The following is a 24,557-nucleotide window of genomic DNA, read 5'->3' as shown; positions in this document are numbered from 1 at the left end:
TATTCTCGTTTGCCAATTGTTTGATCTGATGATTGTTGAACTTGAGTCTTGGCATAAGTAAGTGAGGTCCCTGTGATGTTGTTGGGTTTTTGATCCCCACCCCTCCCTTTCTGCTCCAGAAACAAGGGTGTCTGGCATCCCTCAGCAATGACACTGTTAGAAGTCCAGACAATATCTACTAATGCTGTGGCCTGATACTCAGTTCAGATACATTTGTGTCCTGTTGATCATTGATAAGACTAAGACAAGTTACTGCTGAGTTGGCATAGAGAAGGAAAGTGATATAAATACTGTCTTCATAAAAGACTCCCTCCCCCATTTATCTTGGCATCAGCTGAATTCTTATGGAAGCTGTTTATTTACATTAATATTATCTTCAGACCTGCTTTTCTGTGGCTGTTACTCTGGCGGCTGCGGCAACTTTTTTGCCACCCTCACTATATAAGGAAAAACTAAAGCATTCTGCAGCCGTTCCTTCAGTTTGCTGTGTAGATATGTAGTTTGCTTTAAGGATCCATTCCCTTTATATCATCTAATATCTCTTCCTCTCAGGCTAAAATGGCTACTTGTCTTAATTTTTGTAATTAGTGTTTTCCACTTTGTTGTAGTCGTGTCTGTGTTCTGACTAAGAACAAAAACAAATTTTTAGCTCTCTGAATAACTGAGGCTTTCCTCAATTTATGAAAATATTTCTTTTAACAGAAAAAATAAAACTCTTATTGAAGGAGCTCTGGATGTGCATTGACGATGCCACAGGAAAAAGAGAGAATCAGGAAAATGATTACATCTTGGGTGAGATGGCGTGCAAAACTTTGGAATTCTCTTGATATTGTCCATTTTTTCTGATCAAAAATAAATATTGCTAACTTCTTTCTTCAGCTTCTGGTCAGGATAAGGCACAGCCTGAAAAAAGAAGACACTTTGTTACACAAGGTAGGTTCCAGTGAATGTAAACATACTAATATGCAAGTGCATTAATTTATCCTTACTGGATAAATCATCAGATTGGGTACTGTTAGCATAACACTTTTTTGGACAGTCTTAAATGCCTTCCCTGGTGACTGCTCGGTCAAGTATGTGTGTGATTAGAATATCTGAAAATAACTGCAAGTTACAATTTCAACAGCCAAGTAGGTTGGAATGCTCTTCTAAATGTAAGCTGGTTATAATCTACTGTTGCAGTGATATCAAATTCTTAGAAATAATCAAAAAAGCTGAAAGTGCCCTCCTACCTCTCTTGTAATAATTAAGGCATCATTCTAAACTCCACAGTATATAATGTGAACTATGGAGTGCAAGCTCTCTTTTAGTCTGAAATGAACATGTGATAAAATAGTTGCTTTGTAAGAATCTCTCACCACCATTTTCTTCATGCATACCTGCATGAATAGTAAAATGTAATGGTAGGTTAAACTTCATATGCGTTTGACAGAGAAACATAATATGTAGTTTGGTCATTGCTTTGATTTTTTTAATGTGGTATTCTGTCTAATTCCAAAAGATCTCTCAGTAGTTATCCATGCACATATTGACACCAAACTTGAACTGCTTCAACTTCACAGGGCAGATCCCCTTTTCCTTCTGCCCTCAGAAGCAATGAGTGCTGTGAAACTGCATTAGTATTTCTGTAGCTGTCTCTCCAGTATGTGCTAGTTAATCTTTTATTTTTCTATACTACTTTGGTTTTCTGTAGTTTAGGCTGTACAGATACTGCCTGGGAGAAGTACCCTATTGAGAGCTTTGAAGATGGACTATGCTATCTCCTTGCCCTGTTAAGTCTGAAAATTTGCTAGCAGTGTAGATCCTAATGAATCTAGTGTCAGATTGTATTGCAGTGGAATCCACTCTATAGGTGCTAAAATATAAGGATAGATCTGTAAGCCTGTTTATCACCCTTACCTTTGTCAGCCTCTGAGCAGCAGATCTGCAGCCTCATGTCTGCAGCTCCAGAGCTGAGCTAGACAGTTGTCCCCTTAGATTCTGAATCTGATTCCTTCATCAAGGCTCAAACTTTTCAGAGATTGCTGTGCTTGTTCTTGTCATGTGGATGATTTCAGGAGTGCCAGGTTCCAGTGTAATCCCCTTTTGCTGTAAGGGGAGCTTTAGATTTCAGAATGGATCTGTCCCATTTTTCCCATTCGCTTCTGACAGAGGCTATAGTGCTTTCACAGAAGGAAGCAATTGTCCCTAACAGTCCATCAGTCCATTTCTAATCAGTTCCTCCCTTACTTCTGTTGGGATGGCTGGATATTGGGGAAGTACATCATACTTTTAATTGCCTTCTTTTTTTTTCTTTTCTTTTCCCTCCTTTCTTCTCTTTAAGCCCAGGACAGCCATCTTGTTGTTCTGCCTTATGAAAGTGGCCATTACCTCAGTGAGCAGGATTCGTAAGATCAAAATGCTAATGGTTATAGATGGAGACTTTTAGGGGGGAAAAAAATCTTTAATGAGTTAGGAGTTTGTCTTAAGTCCCTGTCCAAGATGGTGACAGTTTCATCTTTGGGAGCAAATTGGCTTGCTGGTGGTATTTTTGAAGCATTGTTTTTTGAGAATGATCTCTGTTCTTCTGTCTGCCCAGATCTAGTCTTTCAAAAATAAATCTCTTTGGCCTTTTTCTTAGTGCGCTCAAGTGTGCTGCAAGGTACTAGAAGCCTTACATAACAGTCAGTGCTTTCTCTGTTCCACCAGGACTGAGACAGCTTTGAATGGCTTTCTTGAAGAATGTTTTCATGTATGAAATCTAAGACTCATCAAGCTTTCCATTCATGTTTTTACCAAGCACTGTGCCATTGTGAAAGCCTCACAGGTCAATGAGACTTTGCCAAATTTATTTTAAAAACATTTTGGCTTGGTTTTGGTAGTGTTGTTCCAAATCTGCCAGTAATAAAGTTGGCTGGACCTTGTCATTGACCATCACTACTCTAAGGTTAATAATACATTGCTGTTTTCTTAGAATTTGGAAACTTGTTTCCCACATAATTTGAGCATAGTCATCTACAGTGTGAATAGGTATATGGAGAAACATTTGAAGAATCTTGCAGCACAGTGCTGAAGAGTTTTTGGTAATTGGGATTCTTTAAGATGCATTGCCCATATGCATACTTCTGGGGAGAGAAGGTGAGGAAAGATGGGAAGACCAGATCTGGCAATCTGGGAGGAATTGAGCTTCTCCATATGGTGTATACAAGAAGCTTCTGAGCCAAATCTGGCCTAGTACAGAACTATAACCCATCTTATCTGATCTTCCTACTGGTTTGGGGATCTAGAGGGAGAAGCCATTTATAGATGTTCAGAGCAGGGTTGGAGAAAAGCACCCTGGAGGTACCTTGGTGTCTGTGTTAATTAAAAAGGAGATATAAGGCTTCTATGCAGTGGTGTTACCTGTAAAATAGAAAGCTAAGACTGAATCCATGAGGACCTAATCTGTATGTTGGATGAACCTGAGGTCAAAGTCCATATGATGTTAGTGATTTACTAAGCAGACCTCATTTCTTTCATAAAGACAGTGCAAAGATCTCTCAAGAAACATCTTTTTAGATAGTGTAGCCTTGTACAGTTGTTTCAGGTGGAGGGTTTGTAGGTGCTGCAAGGTTCTCCCTAATTATTTGTATTGTGTGATGGGATGTGTGGTTTTGCTGTCTTGAAATCTAGAGTATTGCCTGTGACTCTAAAGAACTAGTGTAATTCACCTAATTGGAAAAAGGGATATCAGTAGGGTATGAGAAACTTCCTGTGGAGGAGTTTTTCCTCTGAGAAATACTGGTAGATGTTTGTCCTTGAAAAGTGGACAATTGCCACTGCCAGGCATTTTGCTTTGTGCTGACTGTGGTGAGTTTTTGTTATGAACCAGAGAGATTTATATGGCAGGATGAATTAATATTGTGATAAAATATCTAACGTCTTAATCTGAAAACTGGTCCTTATCTTTGCGAGGAAAAACAATTTGAAGCTAATGTCTTTGTTTTGAAGACTTGTTGCAGAAAGGTGCTTTGTTTTTTGGGGTGGGGAGAGAAGAGGATATTGTTTTGCAGTGGTGAGTTGCCCTGCAATGGGGATGATCAGGAACAGACACTAGAGTTGTAAAATTCAGTTTTAGTTCCAAGACAACTGATTTTAGAATTGAATTACTTAATCTCTGCTCTTCATTCTCCATCCTTCATCAAGGAAGTATTTCATAATTATGTGGAGTAGCTTTGGGTGGTGTTTCAGAGTAATCCTAGTCATCTCTCAGAAATGGGGGAAGGTGGCAATAAGGGATTGAAACTATATAGACTAGATTTCTGACTATAGATTCGAAGATGAAACATAATCATTTTGATAAGTGACATAGTGGAAAAAGAGCGGGATTCCCTGGAAATAATAAATTTTATCTTTGAAATATAATCTTTGAGGGCATACTTTGGATGAAGTTGATTCAGTATCAGAAGGGCCTTTTGCTGGACCTCAAGTGTAAGTAATTGGGAATCTCCAAGGAGCCAAAGAATTCTCTAGTTCCTGTAGAGATGCTTATTATATCCTGAATAAACTTAAACATTCAGAGATTTCTGTGACAACTCTGTCTACAGATAAAGGGGAGACCATGAGGAAAAACATCTGATCCCTGAAGAAATTCAAGCAAATTCATCACGGCCTGGGTAGGAAGGGGGATGGAGAGAGAAAGGTGGAGAATCTCTTAGTTGTTCAGAAATGATAATGGATCTTTGATCCATTTCTTTGGGGAAACTTCTCAGTGGGTGGTATGTATTTAAGTTTTGTGCTTAGAATTGGATGCAAATAAAGTAGTAAAACGGTCTCTTTTTTTTTTTCTCTCTCTCTCTCATAGCTGTGATGCTTGCATATTCTAGGGCTCCATGTAGCCATGTGACCAATGTCCTTGAGAGGATAGGATGGAAGGTGCCTGATAACTCAGTACTATTATTTCATTCACTGTTCAAAGTAAACCTCCCACTTGTCTACTTGAAGTTTTTCTAGGAGAAAAATGTGGAACTGTGTGTATCTGCCCTTTTCAGTGTAGAGGAAGTTCTGATTTTTAGAACAGGTTGGCACAAAAGGGCATGAGAGGAATCTCCTAAAATCCTGAAGAATACCATCTTCTTACTCTTCCTTCTAATCCTCCTCTTTGTTCCTACTTGTGAAGGATCTCTTTTTCCCTTAAATGGTCCAGTGGGGGACCTAACTAGTAAAGGGGATCTAGGCTTTTCATGACAAAAGATGTAGAACGTCCTGGAAGCTCTATGTGACTCTAGGGAAAGAGTTCAATAAAGTAGTGTGTGATCTTCAAACTTCTAAGATGTTGCTCTAATCAAAGGAGATTGTCAGAGCTTACTTATCTATGGGAAAATAAGGTGGTAAGGTCTTTTGTTTGAACAGTCTCTCCCTCTTCCTTGTGTCCTTTGTAGCAATTAAGATATAGCTGCTACATGAAGTGACTGACATGGATCTCGGAAATGGGGCTTTTGATGAGTTTCCCTACCTAAACCTTTTTTGGGAGCCAACATATCAGAACATTCTTATAAGGCTATTGGGAGACAGATCTTTGAGGGAGCATTTTCATATCTGGAACTAAATCAATATTTTTGAATCTAATTTCCCATTGATGGGCTGTTTCAGGAGTGTCTTTGCAAGCTGTAGCAGAGGAGAAACAGCCACAGGTATAGCAATGATGAAGGATGCTTCCCCCACTTCCCCCTATGTCAGTTCTGCCAATTAAGTAATATGTTCACTGTTCAAAACCACTTTGCGCATGTGCCATTTTTTTTTTTTTTTGTATAGTGGAATGGTACATGGACACGCAAAGAAGTTTGATAACTTGCTTGGATACTGCTGAAACTACATCCAGTGGTGTTTCTGTGCACTATAAACAGGATCATGCACAAAAGTCTTACAAAAATTGCAAGTACTACAGGGTAGGTTCTAGTTCCATGTGGCACACTGGGATTGTCGATTTCTATGGGAGTAGCTGGTAGTTGTTTTATCTGAAGGGTGTTTTTCCTTTCCAAAATCACAGAATTCAAATTTCAGGATTTCWCACAGCATTTGGACATGCTTTCTTGATACTATAATAACAGCATAAAACAGATCTAGTTGTCATTGCTTTGGAAGGGTTGTCAACTTCTCAGTATCTCTTTTTCCAAGTGGTTCAAACTCTTATCTTTTGTGCACAACTTTTTTTTTTAAGAAAACACACTTCTGGGAAAGCTTTCTTTAAGGATTCAGTTTTCCTAATACACTTAAATAAACAGAGAATCTTGTATGAATGAGCTGAAGAGTGAAACTTAAACAATGAACAGTTTAAAAGCTTGTATGTATTAAATTGTAAAACTGGGTGTGGTGTTGTGTTTAAGGCAGGGTATAATTATGATTGGCCTGCATGTTATGATTTAAAGATAAAAGTGCAGCTGCTGGCTCAAAGCCTCAGGTTGCTTTAAGCTGAGAATTAAAGGGTGAATGGGGAATGTCCCTGCATGCTTATCCTGCTTTTACTGAGTGTCGGTTACTAGGCTAAAACTGGAAACAAAACATTGAGCTGTATGGACCTCTGGCCTGACCCAGTATTGCTTTTCCTGACTGGAAGAGTTGTGAAGAATGGTTTCAGTGGTCCAAGGCAGAAGGTGGTCCATGTGGGGAAGCTCTTTGTACCTTCACATATCTTTTGCATGGAAGAAGAAATATTTGTGAATAATAACATCTGATCTCTGTATGGAAAATATTTCTGAAAAAGACTTTAAGTGCTTCTTACTACAGTCTATGGGACCATCACTTGAAAAAGTGGTAATGCAGTTTTATTACTTTGAAGTATTAGGAAAGTAGGGGAAAATATATTAATTTCTTAACAATATTTTTGTTTCCTAGAAACTGTACAAACCCACCAAAAGATGAGGAAGTCTGACAAAGTGCTACCTTGGCATTCTTCGCTAGAAAGTGTTGAAAAGCAAAATTCTGTAACAGCCATGCAGCTTCGAGTGGGTACGGAGCCTTTTGGAGATGACCATCTTGAAAACAGGACTACTGAAGAAAGTCTGCAAGGTTGTGCTAATGATAGTGCTTTTTGTGAGGACAAAACTATAGATGTGATGGTACAGACAGAAGGGACACACAGCAGTTCAGACTTTTCTGATCAGGAGCAAAAAAGCCCAGGTGGAAACGTGATAGATATATTGAATTGGGCCAGGCCTCTCCCTGCTCTGCTTTCTCCAGTGCAACTTTCACCACTAGCTACACAGGTGAGTTTCAGGATGTGTCTGAATTGGCACTAACTCAGTCTTACAACTAGTGCAAAAATAACAATTTGGAATGCTTGTTTTTTTTCTTGGAGGGGAGGGTTGTTGAGAATCAGTGTTACTTACTCCTGTGCACCGAAGAGGTCTGTGTGTCTGTGTTTAGATCTAAATGTATACGTTTTTCTGATCTCTGTAGTATACTGCTTGTGGAAAGAAGCAAAACATAGTTTTCTGAAGTATATTTAAAACAAAGTTGATGGTGTCTCAACTGCTGTTATAACTTCTTTTCCCAGTGCTACAGACTTACAATCCTGATTTTTTGGGGGTGGGGGGGGCATAAGCATGGCTTTAGTAACAAACTCAAATTTTGAAAGTCGAGGAAAAACTATTCACTTTTCTTTGCCTACTGATTTACATTCTAAGAGTACCAAAAAAAAAAAAAATTTCAAACATTCCTGTTTCACAAAGGTGCTTTCCATTTGCTATGAAAAGCAATGATGGAGAGGGATTTATTTCTACTGATCAGCCTTAGTATCTCTAAATCACTGTGTGTTGGGCCAGTGTATTTGTTTAGAGAAGTACAGGTCTTCGAATTGATATGGGACTTCAGGAAAATTAACTTCTTTGTATTTTTAATTGAAGGATGTATTGTTTGGAGATGTCACGGATTCCAGTGATGAAGAAGTTGACTGCAGTGTTTCTGCAGCGGAGGGTATTTTAGAAGAAGACAGAGTTCAGCCTCAGAGATGTAATGTATTCAGTCTGAGTGAAGAGTCTCTGCATGGTCTTGATGCAGGAATCTCAGGTAACCTGAGAAGTAATGAAAAGATTGTTCATATTGGTCCGAAGATGCTAAGCAAGGAGGAGAGAGGTGCTGTAACAAAGCAACCTGAGGCGGCTATTTTAATTATGAACATGGAAGCTAACAAAGAGCTTTTGGAGGAGAATTCTGAGACTATGGAAACTGAGAAGAGAGGACGAACCAAAGTAACAGCACATAAATTAAAAGCCATTGCAGAAGAGAGAGGAGAYATTGAGGACATGCCCAGTGAATATGGAACCTTCTCAACTGTTTGTATGTTATGTGATTTCCAGCCTCAGAATTGGATGGAGAAATGTAGTGAGGTAGAGCAAAAAGAGGGGAATGCAGTCTTAATTGGAGCTGTTGATTATGAGGGTAAGCATGAAAACCATGGTGAGTTAATGAAGGCAGGAGATGGTTTATCAGGAGAGAGAGAAACTCCCAGGGCAGTATCCATTCCTGAAAATGTTGTTCACTTGCCACCTGAGCAAGGCATCTTTGTGCTTCAAAGTGAAGATTCTGAGGAGAAATCTAATGTGTTGACAGAAAATGAAGTAGTTGAAAATGAATTCAAAAATGTAGCCAAAGTAAATAATATGGCAAGTGACACAGAAGAAAACACAGAACAAATGATAATTGGAGAGGAAGTAACAGCTGCAACACAGATAAAAGGACTCTATGCAAAGGCAAATAATGAGAGGAAGCTCTCTGAAAGCATACAGTCTGATTGCAGTAATTCTGAATTCTTCTCTGAAGCAGAACATGCTGAAGACCTGGTAATACAGTGTGATGGGGAGAAAAGAGGTATGGAGACTGAGGTAGACACTGGAGCTATTGAGATCTCTGCTCACTCTCAGTGCTCTGAAATAAAACATGACAGTGAAGCGATACTGAAGAAGCAATGTGTATATACAAAAAAATGTAAAGTGGATGAAGAGTACAAACTGGAGACTTCAGCTACTGAAGGAATCAGAAATTCATTGTATGTAGATGATGCAGGCAAAAACATAGATGTGGACAGAATTCCTTGCTCATCCATTCCAAAAGATGATGAACAGCTCAAAATTCAAGAGGTGAATACTACCAAACCTGACACTATTGACCCAGCCCTGAAACTGAACAAAGAAAATGTTCCAGAAATAGCTGAATCATCAGAATTACTTCACAGAGCAGAAAAAGGAGTATTATTAAATGTAGAGGAGGGGGAATCTTTAAAAGTTAAGCCACACCAGGGAGAAAAAGATAATAATTTGTTGCAAAAAAAGTCAGACTTGAAAAGTGCACTGGCCCTACCAAAGACAGCATGCATTACCGATGCAGAAAATGGTGTAGCTAAGTATGTCTCACCTGTGTTAGATTTTACAGAAAGAAATGGTGAAATGAAACAAGCTGAAAACATGTGTAGTACATTAGAATGTGGGTTTTCCAGAACTCAGAACTTAAAAGTGATTGAATCTCAAGAGACTGAATTCAAAGTTAAACCAGAAGATTTTGGAGGGGAAAGCAGTGAGCTGTTAGAAACAGAGAAAGTGGATACCATCCAATCTGTCTTAGTAGAAAGCAAACTTATTTCTCAGGCACAGTTTGCAAAATGTGTAAACCGGTTCTCGGTAACTGAAAATTTTAAATGTAGTGAAATAGAAGGGGAATTAAATAAGCAAAGCAAGGAAGTGATGATTGAGACCTGTCCCAGTTCACTTCTCTGTGAAGAGAGTATTGTGAAGAAGAGAAATAACATTTCAGAGATCATATGCCAGGCTACTTCAGAAAAAGATTTTAACAGTGGATTGACTCTGTCTGCTCAAGAGGTCTTGGAGACAGGCTGTATAAATACTGAAGAAACGGATCCTCCTGTTCAAATGAAAATTGGCTTGGAATCCACAGTGCCTACTGATCTAAATTTCAGTCTTCAGAAAGTTGGCAGGTTTGAAACTAATTTCACAGAAAATGCTGCTTCTGCCCATATATGGAAAAATGGGGGAGATAAAAAGGATGTTATGCATAGTGTGTTCAACTGCTCTTCGGCAAGCTTGGAAGAGGGTTCTGAGATTTTACCTACTGAAAAAGAGAATGCATGCAAAGAACTGGACTGCCCTGGGAGTGAATACACGCATGAAAATGAAGTGGAAATTCCAGGTGAGGAGGAACAGACAGTAGATGAAGAACCTCAGCCGTCAGTAGAAACACAGATCCTGGATGCAAACTCCTCTAACTTCTGTTTCCAAAAGCTTCTTTGTGAAGAATTAGGATGCAAGACTTCTGTGTGGGAAGCTGGTACAGATCAGTCTAGAACTGATGAACTAACAGCTGGGGGAAAAAGCAAAGAATTGGACAGGGTTGAGACACCTGAGAAAAGTGACAGTAAAAGGTCTAAAAATGCTTTTGAAATCCCGGAGCAGAGCAATGAATCTGAAGAGGAGGACTGTCCCTTACAAAAAGTCAGGTATGTGAAATGGTCCGACTGTGATCCAGTGTTCAGAGAGAAACTGAGAGCTTCCAGGACAACTGTGGTGGATGCTGTGGAAACTGGTGCAGTTGCTGATGCTGATTACCAAGTATGTGAATTTCATTCAATAGCGCACCCAAGAAACACTGTGATGGTTAGTGGTTTAAAAGCAGATCCTGTAGCAGATATGGATGCACGCTGTCAAACTGACACCTCTTCAAGTACTGTAAATGAGTTGTCATGTTTGGTTGGGGAGGACTATCCTGAAGACTTATCTATGGAAAGAGAGCTTTTATTAGAGACCTCTGAAAATACTGAGGGTGCCTGTGAATGTAGGGGAGATTCTAATACTGCTGAGTGGGTGCATGGCAATGAGGAAAGTCTGATAAAAGCTGGAACTTCAAAAGAAAGCCTTGCAATGCAAAGTGCTCCAAAATATAGGTTACCGCTATGCCAGATGTTAACGACATTCTCAGAAACATACAGAGTGGCTGTAAAAAACAGTAAATTAAATACAAGAATGTTAGCACCTAGCAATTTCTTAGAAGTAAATGATTCTGGAAAACTTCAGTCGAATGTGGAGCAAAATCTGTTACAGAGTGTTGATATAGGGGTATCAGTGTTTGAAGAATATAATCGTGATCAAACTCTCACTATTTGCAACTTGAGAGACAACAACACTGATGTTATGCTAGGTGGTTTTCAGCCGCCTTGTTGTTGCAGTTGTACCTCTTGTCCTCAGAAGGACTTTCTGAGTAGTGGTGGAAAAAACTTTTCAGTCAAGCGTCTTCCAAATCCCACCCTATCTGATGCAGTATGTAATTCTCAGACAGTCAGCCAGCCTTCCGAGTTGCAAAAAGCAACATTTGAAAAGCCATGCATATTGGAGTTAGGATCTTGTGTGGATGTTGCTCTCGAAAAGAGCAATAAATTGAAGAGCAAAGTGCAAGAACCATCTGAAGTCTTGACTGTTTCAACCAAGACAGCTGTCCAAGTAATGCATGGCAGGCTATCAAAGAGGCTGTTTCGAGGTAAAGGAAGAAAAACCCTGAAAGTTAAACTGACTCAACCAGTTCTTGCAAATGCCGATACGTCTGTGCCAACAAAATACTCACCCGAGATTATAAATAAAATTAGGCAGGAGATGGGTCCTCCTCTGCCCCCTTTGCTACTGCCTTTGCTTGCTACTCCTCCAAGAGCTGTGTATTCTGCCTCCCCAGTAATGACTTCATCTGGTCGATCCTCCTTGCTTTCTCCTCTTGATGACCTGATATCCCCACTACGTGAAACTCCTGTTCCTCCTCTTATGTCTCCGTTGACAAATACTCCAACAGTCAAATCTGCCCTTTTATTTTCCCCTCCGTCTCCTTCAGAAATGGCAGTAGGTAGAAGAATTCTCTCTTCACCTTTGAAATTTTGTACTTCCATTCCAAAGCATGCACTTCCCGTTCCAGGAAGATTTCCTCTGTTTGCAGCTGATAGTACTGCTCCAGTTGTTGCTCAGGAGAACTCTGTGAAAATACTGGACACTATGTATCCAGAGCTATCTGCAAGGGCAAGAACCCTAAACATTTTGAAAGGCAATATTCAGCTTAACCGCAGTGCCCTTTCAGATGGCCAAAATTTGCCAGGACCTGTGACTCAAATAGGTGGATTCAAAGCAATTGCATCTACATCGACTGCTTTTGTTAAAACTGGGGGCAATTTGAAGTCTGACAGTAGCAAAGAACAACACAAAGACATGCAAAATCAGCAGTTGTTTTCCAGCTCATTGAATCATCTTGGGAAAAGGACTTTAATGCCAATATCTATGCCAAGAAGTGCAAAGAGGCTGAGATTGGACAGAGAACCACCAAAGCTGGAACCCAGTGACATTGCTGCTATCAGAACTACCGAAAATAAAATGTCTGAAGTGCAGGGGCCTTTGCATGTCGAGAGCTGTGAAATTGGTGATTCAGCACACAGTTCCATTTCAGAAGTGTCTTTACCAGTAAAGAAGGTTATTGATACTGATTGCCAGATAGTTACTGTGGCATTGAAGAAAATTGCTGAATCCTGTTTTGACTTGTTACCTGTTATTCGAAGTCATATATATGTGGGTAATATCTCAAAGATTCCAGTAATGACAGATGAAGAGAAAGAAGTTGTCTATGAATTTGGGATCACAAACAAGGTATGTAGCATTTTGTATTTGAATAATGACTTCTGTGCAGATGAAAGGAGTATAAGTGTGCAGTGGTTAAACTCTCAATCAATCAGGCAACCTGTTGTGCCGAAGTGTAGTCTTGAAAGGTTATCAAGTGTATTCTAAACTTGTGTAAGCTTAACAAATATAAAACTTAAAATAGCACAAGAAATCACGGTTCAGTGGTGTCCAAGATGCAAAACTACACTTGTAAATATGTTTGCTTCCCTGATATTTTCATAAGGCATTTTGTTTTAACTCTACAGCATTTTTGTAGCTAGTAGAATTAGCTATAGAATGAGTTTTCTTCTCAAAGTGTGAAATTTGATGCATCTTTTTTCAATTAAATAAGAAGGAGATATAAGATATACATATATAAAAATAAATATACATATATGTATATGATATAGAATAGTGGCATACCCTTTCATTCCATATTCACCTTGATTAGCATGTTACATTAAGATATTCAAACAAATGTTATTGGAGAAATCTTTCATTAGTTTGTTTCTCAGAATTTGTTTTGCATCAGAGTTGAAAWAATTCGCTTTGGTTGCCCTATCGTTCTCAAAGATAGTTTGAAGTCTGCAGCAGAGCAGTTTACCAACTGACACATGACAGCATTTTGCCCTGTTTTCAGTTCTCAAAAGTAATTAAGCAGACTGAGTTAGATTAGTATTCTGAGCACTCAAAAAAAAGCTGCTTACCAACTTCTCAGGGTGTCTGTGTTAGGAGCTGCAGAATCTGGTAGCCTGATAGAAGTGAGACTGCTGCAGCTCTGTGTTCCCAGGTTCAGGGAGTAGTGAGGCTGAGCATGTACTCCCAATAGGTGCCTGTGCACATGAAACCTGTATACATATGTGCACAGCTAAACACAGACAGCATCACTCACACAAACATGAACAGCACAAATGGCCTGATCTGGTTTCCTCCTCTAGATCATCAAGATGAAAGCCTGGTAGTAGAAAATGTATACATACATACATACATACATACATACAGTATGGATCCCTGTAGTAGCTGGCCTTAGACATTCAGTCTGTACAGTAGCTGACCTTTGATCTTCCCCACTTGTTTTATACACAGGCACACACACATCCCACACATCTCTCCAGTAGCTGGTTTGGACCTTCTAGTTTCTTCAGCAGCCAACCCTCAGACCCCATGGTGTCTGCAGGTATCTGGCCTAGGCTTGTGTCCTCTCCAACACCTGGTTCCCCAAGCCTCTCATCCTACTCTGTCCCTTTAGTCCTTGCCTTTAACATCCTATAGCAAGTCTTGCATAATCCCAAATTGTTCCTCCCTTGCACATCCCATAATGAATCCTGTAGACAGTAACCCCCCCGCTCAGTCTGTAAGGTGATCTGGGGACCCTCTGCTGCTGACTGGGCTGGTGAGTTTCACAGGCAGGCAATGGGATGTCTGTGTTCCTGTGACGGCCCCGGGAGCAGCCAAGTCAGGGTGCTTTGTTTGCTTGGATTAGGTTATTGGGGTTCCTCTGCCTGTCACTGTTCCTCTGTGCTTTTTTTTTTTTTTTTTTCCTTTTTAAAGAGCTTTTTAGTCATGTTACCTTAGCAATCCTTATTTAAAGAATAGTAGTCCTGTTCTGCATCTGCTTAGGGTACATTTGCTCTGGGAAGTCACTCCTCGCTTTGGTTATATTTTTTTCTTTGCTAGTTTTCTGATTTAATCATGTGCATTTTTATTAGTATGCAAACAGTAGTTTTGCAAATAAAACAGTAATTCTCTTTACTATATTCTCTAGTGTAGTATGACAAATTTTTTTTTGTACCTTACAGCATTTAGCAGAGTCACTGCTGCGCACTGTTCTCAATAAACTCAAGACTCGGAAGACCGCTTCAAATTGCAATTTCACTCAGGCGCTCTGTAGAGTTTATGTAGGAATTTGTCGGCAGCTGGGAGACTTGGAAAGAGCCCGCCTATTCTGCTATAGCTTACTTAAAGAAGGTATAGTATGTATTAGCAATATTGTGTCTCAAGCATGCTGTGCATCTTTGCTATGGTGTTCCAGAATGATTATATTTGTGGAGTGTTTTTCCTTTTGTGAAAGGGTCATTTTTCTTGGACCTTTGGTTCACAGTGCAGAAAGTACAGAAAATTCTAGAAATAATTTCCCTTCTCCCAGTTCATCCACATCTGTATCTCTGTTCATGTTTGTGGTGATGGCTTGGGCTTTTAGTAGTCTTTGCTCTTTTGCTTGATTTTTTTTTTCTTTCTTTCTTTCTTTCTTTTTTTTCTTTTAAATATTTGATTTAGGATCCTCTTTGCTTTCATTTTTTGCCCTGTCACCCCCAAGATAGTACTGTGAGTCCAGGGAATTCTCTACTTTCTGCTTATTAATGGCTTTTTTAATTGCTATTAAGTAAGCATGCACTGATTCAGAAAGCAAGTGTGATAAAACATGTCTTGGCTTAAAACAGTGCCAGGGGTCAGGCAATTCCTGGACCAAAACCAGTCCATTTATACAACATGTACTCCTTAAAGTTTTAATACTTTCCATTATCTGAAGTTTCCCTTCATTGAGAGTTATGTTGTCTCCCTGTGTTTCCATTCTCTTGAGTGATGGAGTAACACAGGTAATACGTACATACTATCACTGTACTAATTTAAGAGTCTGTCTTGATTCTGGAAGGACTTAAATTAATTTGAAAATACCAAGCCATCTAGGGCTCAAAAATAGTATATTGGCATCTGTGTGCCAAACTAAGAGAAAACTAAAATTGAGAGCCTGAGAAACAAAATGCAACAACTTTTGGTTTTATGGGAAGCAAAGTTAGTGGTTATCTTCCATATAACATCCCTGTCTATTTTTTTTCCTTCTTTTACTTGAATTAAGAATTGTGATTTTTTTGATTTCTTAAGTATCTCTTTTTTTTTTTTTTTTTNGAACTCTTCTTGTTTTCTTAGCTGCTTTTCTATCCTTCATGCAGTCCATCGTAATTCTCCTTTCGCTCTTTTCCTGGTAACAGTCTCTAACATGGTGCGGTATTAAAACTATTATTTGACAGAGGCCTTTGTTAGTCTAACTTAATAATTGATCCTTTTATTTTGTGGTAGCTTGGTACTTTTGTCTTTTTATGGGCTCTTGCAAATGTTAATGTTGTTAAATTTTTTTATTTATTTATTTTTTTAAGACCCAAACTTCAGTGACTAAATGCGTATATTGCATGCATTGTTGAATGATTTTCTGTTCTATACTTTGAATTGCCTTAAATTCCTGTTGTGGATGTTCTGTGATTTTTATTTTATTTTTATTTTAATCTAATCTTTTGATGGTGCACAGTTATAAATATATTTTTATATATATATATATATTTTATATGATAGTGTGTTCATTTTAAAGTTTTCTTTCATACGGTTTCATATATTAACTGTCATCAGAATCTTAGCGACACAACTGCAAGCTATGTACCAGCTATGCAGTTGCCAGACTAACTATGAGCAGTCAGTACAATCTCTTTAGATTTGCATCATCTGTTCCCTTGACTTTTCTATCCATTTTTGTTCTGTTTCCCTTTCAAGTGTTGTACCTTAAATAACTCTAAATTAGGTTGCTTCTTCATAGTTTAATGTCATTTGTAAAATGACATTACTGAATACATCAAACCAAGAAACATTACTGTATTTTTGTGTGCTGTCCAGTTCTTAAGCAATTTCTGAAAATGCAACAGCTGTGCTGAACTGAAGAGGGGACATGCATTTAGCTTGCTAATCTTTGCTGGTTCTGTAGCTCTTAGTTGTGACGATAGTTTTCTGAGTGTGTATATATAGCATTTCATACTTGAAAGTAACATTTTATTCTTGCTTGTTCCAATGCACTTTTTAACTCCTTGCTGTCTATACACTCACCACCTATTTTAGTAGTATTTTGCCTGGAAGATCTCTGTTCTAGCGTTCAGAAGGATCTGTGAGCTTCCCTTAGATGGCCTGGAATTTTATCTTTTCTTATTTTTGTAGTTCTGGATACAGTCTTTCATAGCACAATGTATTGTATGCACCTTTCATTTCAACTTTCCCTCGTAGCTAATTATGCACGTTCTACCCTCTACTGAAGACCAAAACATGCATTTGTTTCTTCATTGCAAGTGTTCGAACTCTGTAGAAACCACGGTTGATGTGCTCTGAAACACAGGGGTTTTGATGGGTAGGAGGAGAAGCAGGTGCCTAAGAGGAAAGAACTGGACTTTAATGACTTCTAGCTTGAATTGAATGTGATTGTGCTCAGATACCTGCTCTGAATTAATTTCATGAGTAAGATTTCTTCAACTGTATCAGTAGCACACATTGTGTTTGTGGAAATAGGAATTTTGATGTGCATCCTTCATATAAAGTAACTTGCATATAATTTGGGAAAATTGCTGAGCAGGGTCAAATTTCATGTATGCATTTTATGAAAGTTCCAAAGAACTTTGGAAAAAAAAGTTTTTACATATGTTGATTCCATAGGTGTATGTGTAAGAGATATTAGCAAGTTGTGTGGATCTGTACTGAAGATCTGATGTTCATATTACACATCTCAGGATTTTTTCTTTTGGACTAGCTCTAGTTTGGTCCAATGATCTGAGTATTCATTTTTTGCGGGAGTGTAATACCTAGGCTCCTGGATGGTATCTTCTATTTTAATTTACTCCTAAAAGAATCCAATTCCTGTGCTCCAAGACCACTCTCCTAGGTGAACTAAAGTAGGGTAAGGATGATGAAGTGAGACTAATCTCAGAAGCCAAAGGGAACAAGGGTGCTGTCCTTCAACAGAAAAGTCCAGTGAAGCCATGCCTGCCTTCTAGACTAAAACATCTTTCTTTTCAAAAAGGAGTATAATTACAATGGGGGAGGTGGTTTGGGGAGTGGTGGTTTTTGTTGTTGTTTGCTGGTTTATTCTCGGGACTGAGATATGTGCTAGTATGCGTTCCCTTTCTTGGGTTGCAGTTGGCACGTGACTTTTGGGCCTTCTCTGCTAGTTACCTTGCTGTAGAATGTACTAGCTTTTAATGTCTGAGCCTGTTTTGTTTTCTTTTTAAATATTTTAAAACTTGCTTTATTCTTTCTTTTCTCTTAGACTTTCCAGACTCAGAGAAATTGATTTTATTTATCACAAATATGTGGCCTGACATATTTTGCTTCCAAGGTGTGATTAACAAAGCTATGCAATTAGTTATCAGGCAGCGTGTCAAGGACGAGGTGCTGGCCTGTTTGAGTGCTTATCTCAACTGGGAACAGGTAATTTCTGCTTTCACTGTCAGTGTCAGCTTTTTTTCATCATTGGTCGCCTTGCTAGCTGAGTCAAATCAAATAACTTGCTACTGATGAAGGGTGTGAAGATGCCCAGTGAATCTCCCATAGAGATTGTACAGTTGCACAACTAATGCTGCTTCAGGCTTTTTCCTGTGGATGTCTGAACCCTATTAGAATACAACACTCTTCTTCTTATACACGTTAAATATAATCTTTCTATTAAACACTTGAAGTAAGCATTGTTTTTAAACTTTGACTGGTGTGTTCTTGATCCAGGGAATAGGGTTGTGTTCTGTTCCTGTATGGAACTGGGATTCTGATATTCCTTGAATATTTTTGCTAAATATGCATTAGGCTTTTCTGTCTTCTCTAGTTCACCATGTAATTGGTAATTGTCTTTCTCAGATTTTTTTTTTTTCCAAGATAAGCCTGTCTTCTTACTCATGATCTTTCTCTCTGGGAGATTGTAAACACCCGTTTACCACAAAAGATGTCAGTGAGCCCAATTTCATAAGCAGTTTGCATGGTCAGTGCGAAACTGTTTTTTGAAATGATGGTAGAGGAAGGATGACCAGTGTTATGGACCTAAGGACTTCTGTGATTTGGGTTTAAGTCTTTGAGCCCAGGACTTCCTGTATGATCTTGGGCAAGCCATTTAATTTCTGTCAGTTTGAGGCAGGCACATGTTTCCTACCTAACAGAGATGTTGCAATGAGAATTGCAGTAAAAATTCAGAGACGCTTGATATCAGTTGGAGCAAATCTATGTTGTGCAGATGGAAAGCCAGAGATGCTTTGCTTCTGGATAAGGAGATTGTGTAAGACCTGTATATTTGCTTGAAAGCCAGTGCCCCACTTGTTTTAAAGACCCCATATTAATGCCAGGCTTGCTAAGTGGAAGCACTGTAATTCTGTAAATACTAAGTGAACAAAAACCATCTTGGTTTACAGCTCTTCTGTTCCCTCTAGTGTGTTGCTCCACATTAGCCTTGAGGACTGCAGCTAGGCTTACTGCTGTCAGCATAGACTCTTAAGTGTTGTACCTGCTGGAAAAGCATTAATTTTTTTTAGCTCTAAAACCAGCTCTGAATTTCATATGGTACTAATGGAATTATAACCCTTAAGCCTTTTGATCTAGTGCAGGCTTATGGTGGAGCGAGTTGAGAGGCATGGATTTGTACATGTTTCTTTTTTGATAAATCACTGTTGGGATGTAGCATTAAGCTCTGATGTTCTGTCAGAGTTAGGCAATACTGCAGTCCTTGTTTAGTCAGGAACTTGTGCTCTCCCTTTTACTGGGGTACAGCTTTTAATCTCGGGCTGACAGAGATGCACTAAGTATGTCTCAGTAAATGTTCCTGGAAATGTTAATTCTTTGCGCTCATGCTACCCACTTGCTTTGTGGCTTGGTGTGCTATGAAATGTGAGAGCCACTGCAGCTGAGGACAAGGCCCTCAGGAGTTTCTATTGATGAGAGCTGATGACATGGCTCCTTGTGTGTTTTTTTTTTTTTTTTTTTTTTTTTTTTTTTTTTTTTTTTTTTTTTTTTAGGCGGAAATACAGGGTTAAGTTTCAGTCAGATCTTAGTTGACAGTGTGTTTATACTGAGATGCATCTGATTTCATGAGAAATTATTCTACTTACAAAAGTGAAATTTATGTAGAATTGGAATTTAATTCTTGGTCAAAGTATGCCGTTTTAGTGACTCATACCATTGCAGAACTTGCTGATTACATGAGCTTATGTACTGAGAAAATAAGCTCAACACCTGCTGTGTTTGCATGGTAAGCATAGACTCTTTTATTAAAACTTCAGATTTTCAAAGGATGATTGTGCTTAAATTTACTTGCTTTTCCTAGCTGTTTAATTAGTAGAATTATTTTACATGACATTTATTTTATTATTATTTCATTTATTTAAAATGCTTACTTGGGAATTAGCTGCTAGTGAACAATAAACAATAACAAATTTCAGCTTTAGAAATAATTAAAAGAAAAAAAATTCAGAAATTAAGCAGGACTGGTCTCATCTTCTTGCATTGGAAAGTGGCTCTTCTGATCCTATGGCTTCATTGAGACAAACAAAAATGCCAAAATTGTGGAAAGAGAGAGGAGAGGGTGTGTGGTGAGTGGTTCTTGTGTGTGGTGGGGTTTTTTTGTTTGTTTTATTTTGTTTAGCCAAATCCAAAGTTGAATTTATGGTGTCAGATAAGCTGCAATAAGAAAAGCAGTTGCTGTAGCCAGTCAAAATCAAATATTTGTAAAGAAAATATGGTGTGTTTTGTGGTTGGTAATTTTTCATGCATTAAGATAATCATCTGTTAAAATTCCAGAGTTCATCTTTGGATGCTGGCATTATGGTCTCAAGCCTGCTTTTAGAAATGCAGTCATGTCCAAAAGTAGAATTTCAGTCGAGTGAGCAGTATGGAGAAGATCTGAATGAAGATGCTTGGCAGTACATATTTGCTGTTGATCTACTCTGCTCCAACCTGAAGTGGAATTGGACACATGACAATGTCATAAGGTATTGTGGCAAGCAGTTTCTTCAAATGTTAACTTTTCCTGTATTTTTTAATATTTGAGAGACTGTAACTTAGCTTTTAACATAAGAAAACATTGCATAGATGCTTCTTTGTAACCAGATGACACCTAGACTAGCTACAGTTTTTATGTCTGCCTTCTGTTAAGACAGCATGGGTGGTCAATGAGGAACGTAGACCTTTACAGTACTATTCCAATAAACTAACCCCATTAGAACCATCTTAAAGATTTCATTTTTTTAAATGGCTATATGCGAAGGGTTTTGAGTTGCATTATTTGTCAAGAAAGCAAAGTGCTTTGTTGTCTTCCTCTGAACTTAGTTGATGATTTTTCCAGTTACTGAAAAATGAAAGTGGAACTTGTGAAACCCACTACTTCGGTGCTGAAAAATAAAAGTATGGTTACTTTTCACTAGTTTACTATCCTAATTTCAGCCTCCATAAGCCTCTTTATTGAAGTTGTTTTACAACTAACTGAGTCTAGGTATTGTCATAGTTTTAGAATTAATGTTTTACACTTTCTTAGAGCCCTATAATCCAGAGCATAGACTGCTACCATACTTGACTCTGTTTGAAAGACTTCATTTTGATACCTACGTTTATATGAGAGCACCTATTTTGTACATAGGGATTACATTAAACTAGTAGAATCTCCAAAAATAATGTGTTTGTGAAACTGCAATTACCTAGTATGAAATAAATGTGAATAATTGATGATAATCAAGCTTTCTAATGATACAGATATTCCACATTTTTGTGGAATACTTCTAGATTTGATACAAATTGGCTTCAGTGAAAGCTATATCATTTTAACTTAACCTGTTCAGATTTGACTGTCTGTGTGGAGTTGTACTGATGATAAACTTAGCTCTACTAGCATCATTTTAAGGGTTAGAAAAGATCTTGCATCTCAAGTTCTTTTAGATAAAAACAAGTATCAGATCTCATCTGTAACATACAAATTGTTTTCCATTGATATAAGAAGCTTGCCTAACATCTTGACCTGAAACCTGAAAGTAATATGATTTCATAGATGTGTATGAAGTCTGAAGGTTGAGAATGTTGCAGGGAAAGGCATGGAGATGTTTTTTATCAGGAATATTATTTTAAACAGGAATGATTCCTCCAGCAGGTCAGTTTTGATGGTTTGGGTTTAAAAGCTTCTTTACATTACTGAGCTTGTGGATGCTTGGAATGTTAAGCTTTTTCCTGAGAAGGTGAATTAAAATCAGGTGGAATTATGGAAATAGATGATAAATAGAAGAAATATTGCATGAATTTTGCACCACCCCTTTGTGCAGTATCAGATTTTCAAATTCACTTGTCTTCCACAGCAAAGTGCTTTGGCCTTCTATGGATAAGTGGATAAAAAACAGAAAAGTTCCTGAAGTGGTTCAGTCCATTCCTGATACTATGATAGCATCAACACTCAGGCTAATTGGTAAGTAATCTAAATTCTTGGTTGAATTTCTACTTTGTATAAGTATGACCTCTGGAAGTGTCAGGGTGCCTGAGAAGTGAATTGAAATGTTTGTGCTCCTTCCCCCGCCCCTCCTTTCCCCCCCCCTTTCTTTTTTGGAAGGAGAGGGGATTTTCCCCCCCCCCCCCTTCAAAAATTTTTCATGCATGTACTTCAGTTTTGAGAGATGTTACTTTTTTTTCTTTTAGGTCGATTGGGCCAAATAGGTTTGAAGGAAGGATATCTTTCTGCTGTGAGGAATATTAGCTCTGTAATTGGACTGTTTGTACAGCATGCAAAAGAAGAAGGTAATGTCTGTTTAGAGGAAATCTCATGGAAAATCTACAATATGAATTTCTGTCAGTGTAAACAAAACACACCAATTAGAACACATATGCCAAAACAGCCTGCTTTTGCAGTTTTATGTTAGTGCAGAACAGGCTTCAGCTTGAGTCCCTGGCTCTTCCAAGGTTAATGGAGCACTTGCTCCCTGACAAAAATGTAGTAATACGACTCAGATACAGCCAGCCTGGAATTATGCTGCTTCACGTAACAGCATATCGGATGCTTCAGATAACTTAAACGGTGATCTTGACATGAGCAGGAATTGCTAGTTTGTTACCTGAACGGCTCTTGGTGGGGTTGTGTTGCTGCTAGCAAGAGGGTTGTTATTGGTAGAGGGCTGCAAGCCAGTCTAAATTCCTCACTATGGGATGAAGCAAGCCAGTAAGGGCAGCAGAGCCCTAAGGGGATTGTCCCTAAATAAGGGCACATTGCTCAGTTATTCTGGATGTTAAGTACGTGTTCAGCCTCATTTTGCAGTGAAGCATTGGTTGATGCCAGGGAGCTGTCTTGAACCACTTTTGTGGCTTCTCTCCCTTCCAGTTTCTAGTTACTCCAGGTAAGTAGTATATATCTTGAGGTTTCTGTATCAGACTCTTGTGTAAACCTGACTGTTTTCATAAAGGTTAGCCACCTTAAATCAGAGTAAAATCACTAGATGCTCAAGTCCTTTGGACCTCTTCAAATACTGAAAACCTACTAAATTCAGAAAACTGGAGAGTGCTAGCATAAAATGAGATGTTATGGAATTGAAGTGTGTGCAGACTTTTACCTGCTATTATCTGGTTTTAGGCATCCTGATTCTTAATGTGTGTGGGTTTTTGTTTTTTTTTTAATTTTATTCTAATCCCTGAAATGGGGGGGGGGGGGTCTTTTTCTTTTTCTTTTTTTTGATTCGGGTATCCCCAAAATGTTACTGTGTGTTAAAGTTTCCATAAGCTGATTTGTGTTAACTCTTTGCAGATGTGCCCTGGGGTGTGCAGCTGGCAGCCATATATTCACTGTGTGACTTGGGTTCAAGCAATCCAGTAGGTATTGTTGAGGCCATCCATGCTTGGAAAACAGCAACTCTAAACAGCATCCCTTTTGCTGTCACAAGTGGCATAGCTGAAATCACTTCAGTGTGTAAAATGGACTTAAGCTAAAACCTAGGGAAATAGGCTGTTCTAAAGGAAGAAGTGCCTTATTTTACTAAGCAGTAGTTGGTTCCAGTTAAAAACAATACCAAGAAGATAACCAGGAGAAAAATGGGGTGTAAAACAAAAAACCCACAGCACTTTGGGTTTGGTTTGGTTTTGTTTTACTGAATGTCTGATGACACAAGGCAAGCTCAATTATTTTTATTTCCCCTTTGTGTTTAAGGGGAGAGGGATTTTAAAAAAGCAAAATGGCTTGCTTTTCCCTGATAACTCATCAGTGATCTGAAAGCCAGTATCTGAAACCTTTTTCTCTCCTGAGAGATTTATGGTTTGATGTCAATAGTTTCTGTTGTTTGTCTTCCCTCAATCTAGAGCGCTGGCTTTTTGCCACAATAGAAGATTGAGCCTGGCTGGAAACCTGCTCTATTATTTTGTACTTTATTTATAAAGTAATTGTTCAGATAGCATGACTTTGCCCAGGTTCTGCTCTGTTTTAAATTAAATTGATGAGACTACTCACGTAAAATACTTGTTTAAAGCAAGTAGGAATTGGCTTTTTATGTAACAATCATGTATAGAGTAACAGAGGTATTAAATCTCTGAATTTGTATATATGGTATATTCTGATAATGTGTTTCACATTTGATATTGTTCCACTTGAGGAATCTTGTGCATGTACATAGAAAGTTGGTTCAAAAAAGTTCAAATTTCTGATGATAGCTTCACTATACTCAACATTTTTGTACCTTTCATAATAAAAGAAACAAGCACATCTGTGTCCTTGTTGGTCTCTTAAATAATACACTTTGAACATCAGTTGTAGATGACTGAGAATGGACAGTTGTTTCTAGCTTAAGTGCATGCTGTTTTGGGGGCAGGAGGAAATGACCTGAGGTCTGCCCATAACATTGCAGTTTTGGCTACTGGAAAGAGCCTGTATTGCAGCTCTTCAGAATTTTCTGCTGGTATGGGGAGGGGTGGGGTTAGGTTAGTGCTGGTTTTTTGTTTGTTTGTTTTTAACTATAATCATATGAAGGCGTGAGCAGTGCTAACACAGGTTCCCATTGTAATGGGACCTGGACTGAGCCAGAGCTTTGAGATGTATCAGTCCTTCCCCCACCCCTTTTGGGGAGAGTCTTTTAGTCTCCTGAAAAAAGCTGTGAATTGGATAAT

At 38.5% G+C, this 24,557-nt stretch overlaps 1 protein-coding gene across 5 annotated transcripts in view; it reads left to right on the top strand.

The window, feature by feature from the left end:
* Window positions 1-24,158, top strand: part of ICE1 (interactor of little elongation complex ELL subunit 1) — a 36,082-nt gene extending 11,924 nt beyond the window's left edge. For 3 of the 5 annotated variants that reach the window (XM_026081388.1, XM_026081387.1, XM_026081390.1), the window contains 10 exons: window positions 703-792; window positions 880-933; window positions 6,853-7,223; window positions 7,863-12,641; window positions 14,453-14,621; window positions 17,731-17,891; window positions 20,238-20,428; window positions 21,779-21,885; window positions 22,113-22,211; window positions 23,209-24,158. In XM_026081388.1, coding sequence (XP_025937173.1) covers window positions 703-792; window positions 880-933; window positions 6,853-7,223; window positions 7,863-12,641; window positions 14,453-14,621; window positions 17,731-17,891; window positions 20,238-20,428; window positions 21,779-21,885; window positions 22,113-22,211; window positions 23,209-23,390 — 6,203 coding nt within the window. In that variant the 3' untranslated portion in view covers window positions 23,391-24,158. Of the gene's footprint in view, window positions 1-702; window positions 793-879; window positions 934-6,852; window positions 7,224-7,862; window positions 12,642-13,739; window positions 13,831-14,452; window positions 14,622-17,730; window positions 17,892-20,237; window positions 20,429-21,778; window positions 21,886-22,112; window positions 22,212-23,208 lie in introns of those variants that run through there. The other 2 variants (XM_026081391.1, XM_026081392.1) reach the window with 2 other exon arrangements.
* Window positions 24,159-24,557: the final 399 nt, after the last annotated feature.

Source organism: Apteryx rowi, unplaced genomic scaffold (assembly GCF_003343035.1).
Source record: "Apteryx rowi isolate R43461 unplaced genomic scaffold, aptRow1 scaffold_549, whole genome shotgun sequence".
NCBI lineage: Eukaryota > Metazoa > Chordata > Aves > Apterygiformes > Apterygidae > Apteryx > Apteryx rowi.
The sequence above is the reverse complement of the archived record's forward strand: the minus strand, read 5'-3'. Positions and strand labels throughout refer to the sequence as shown.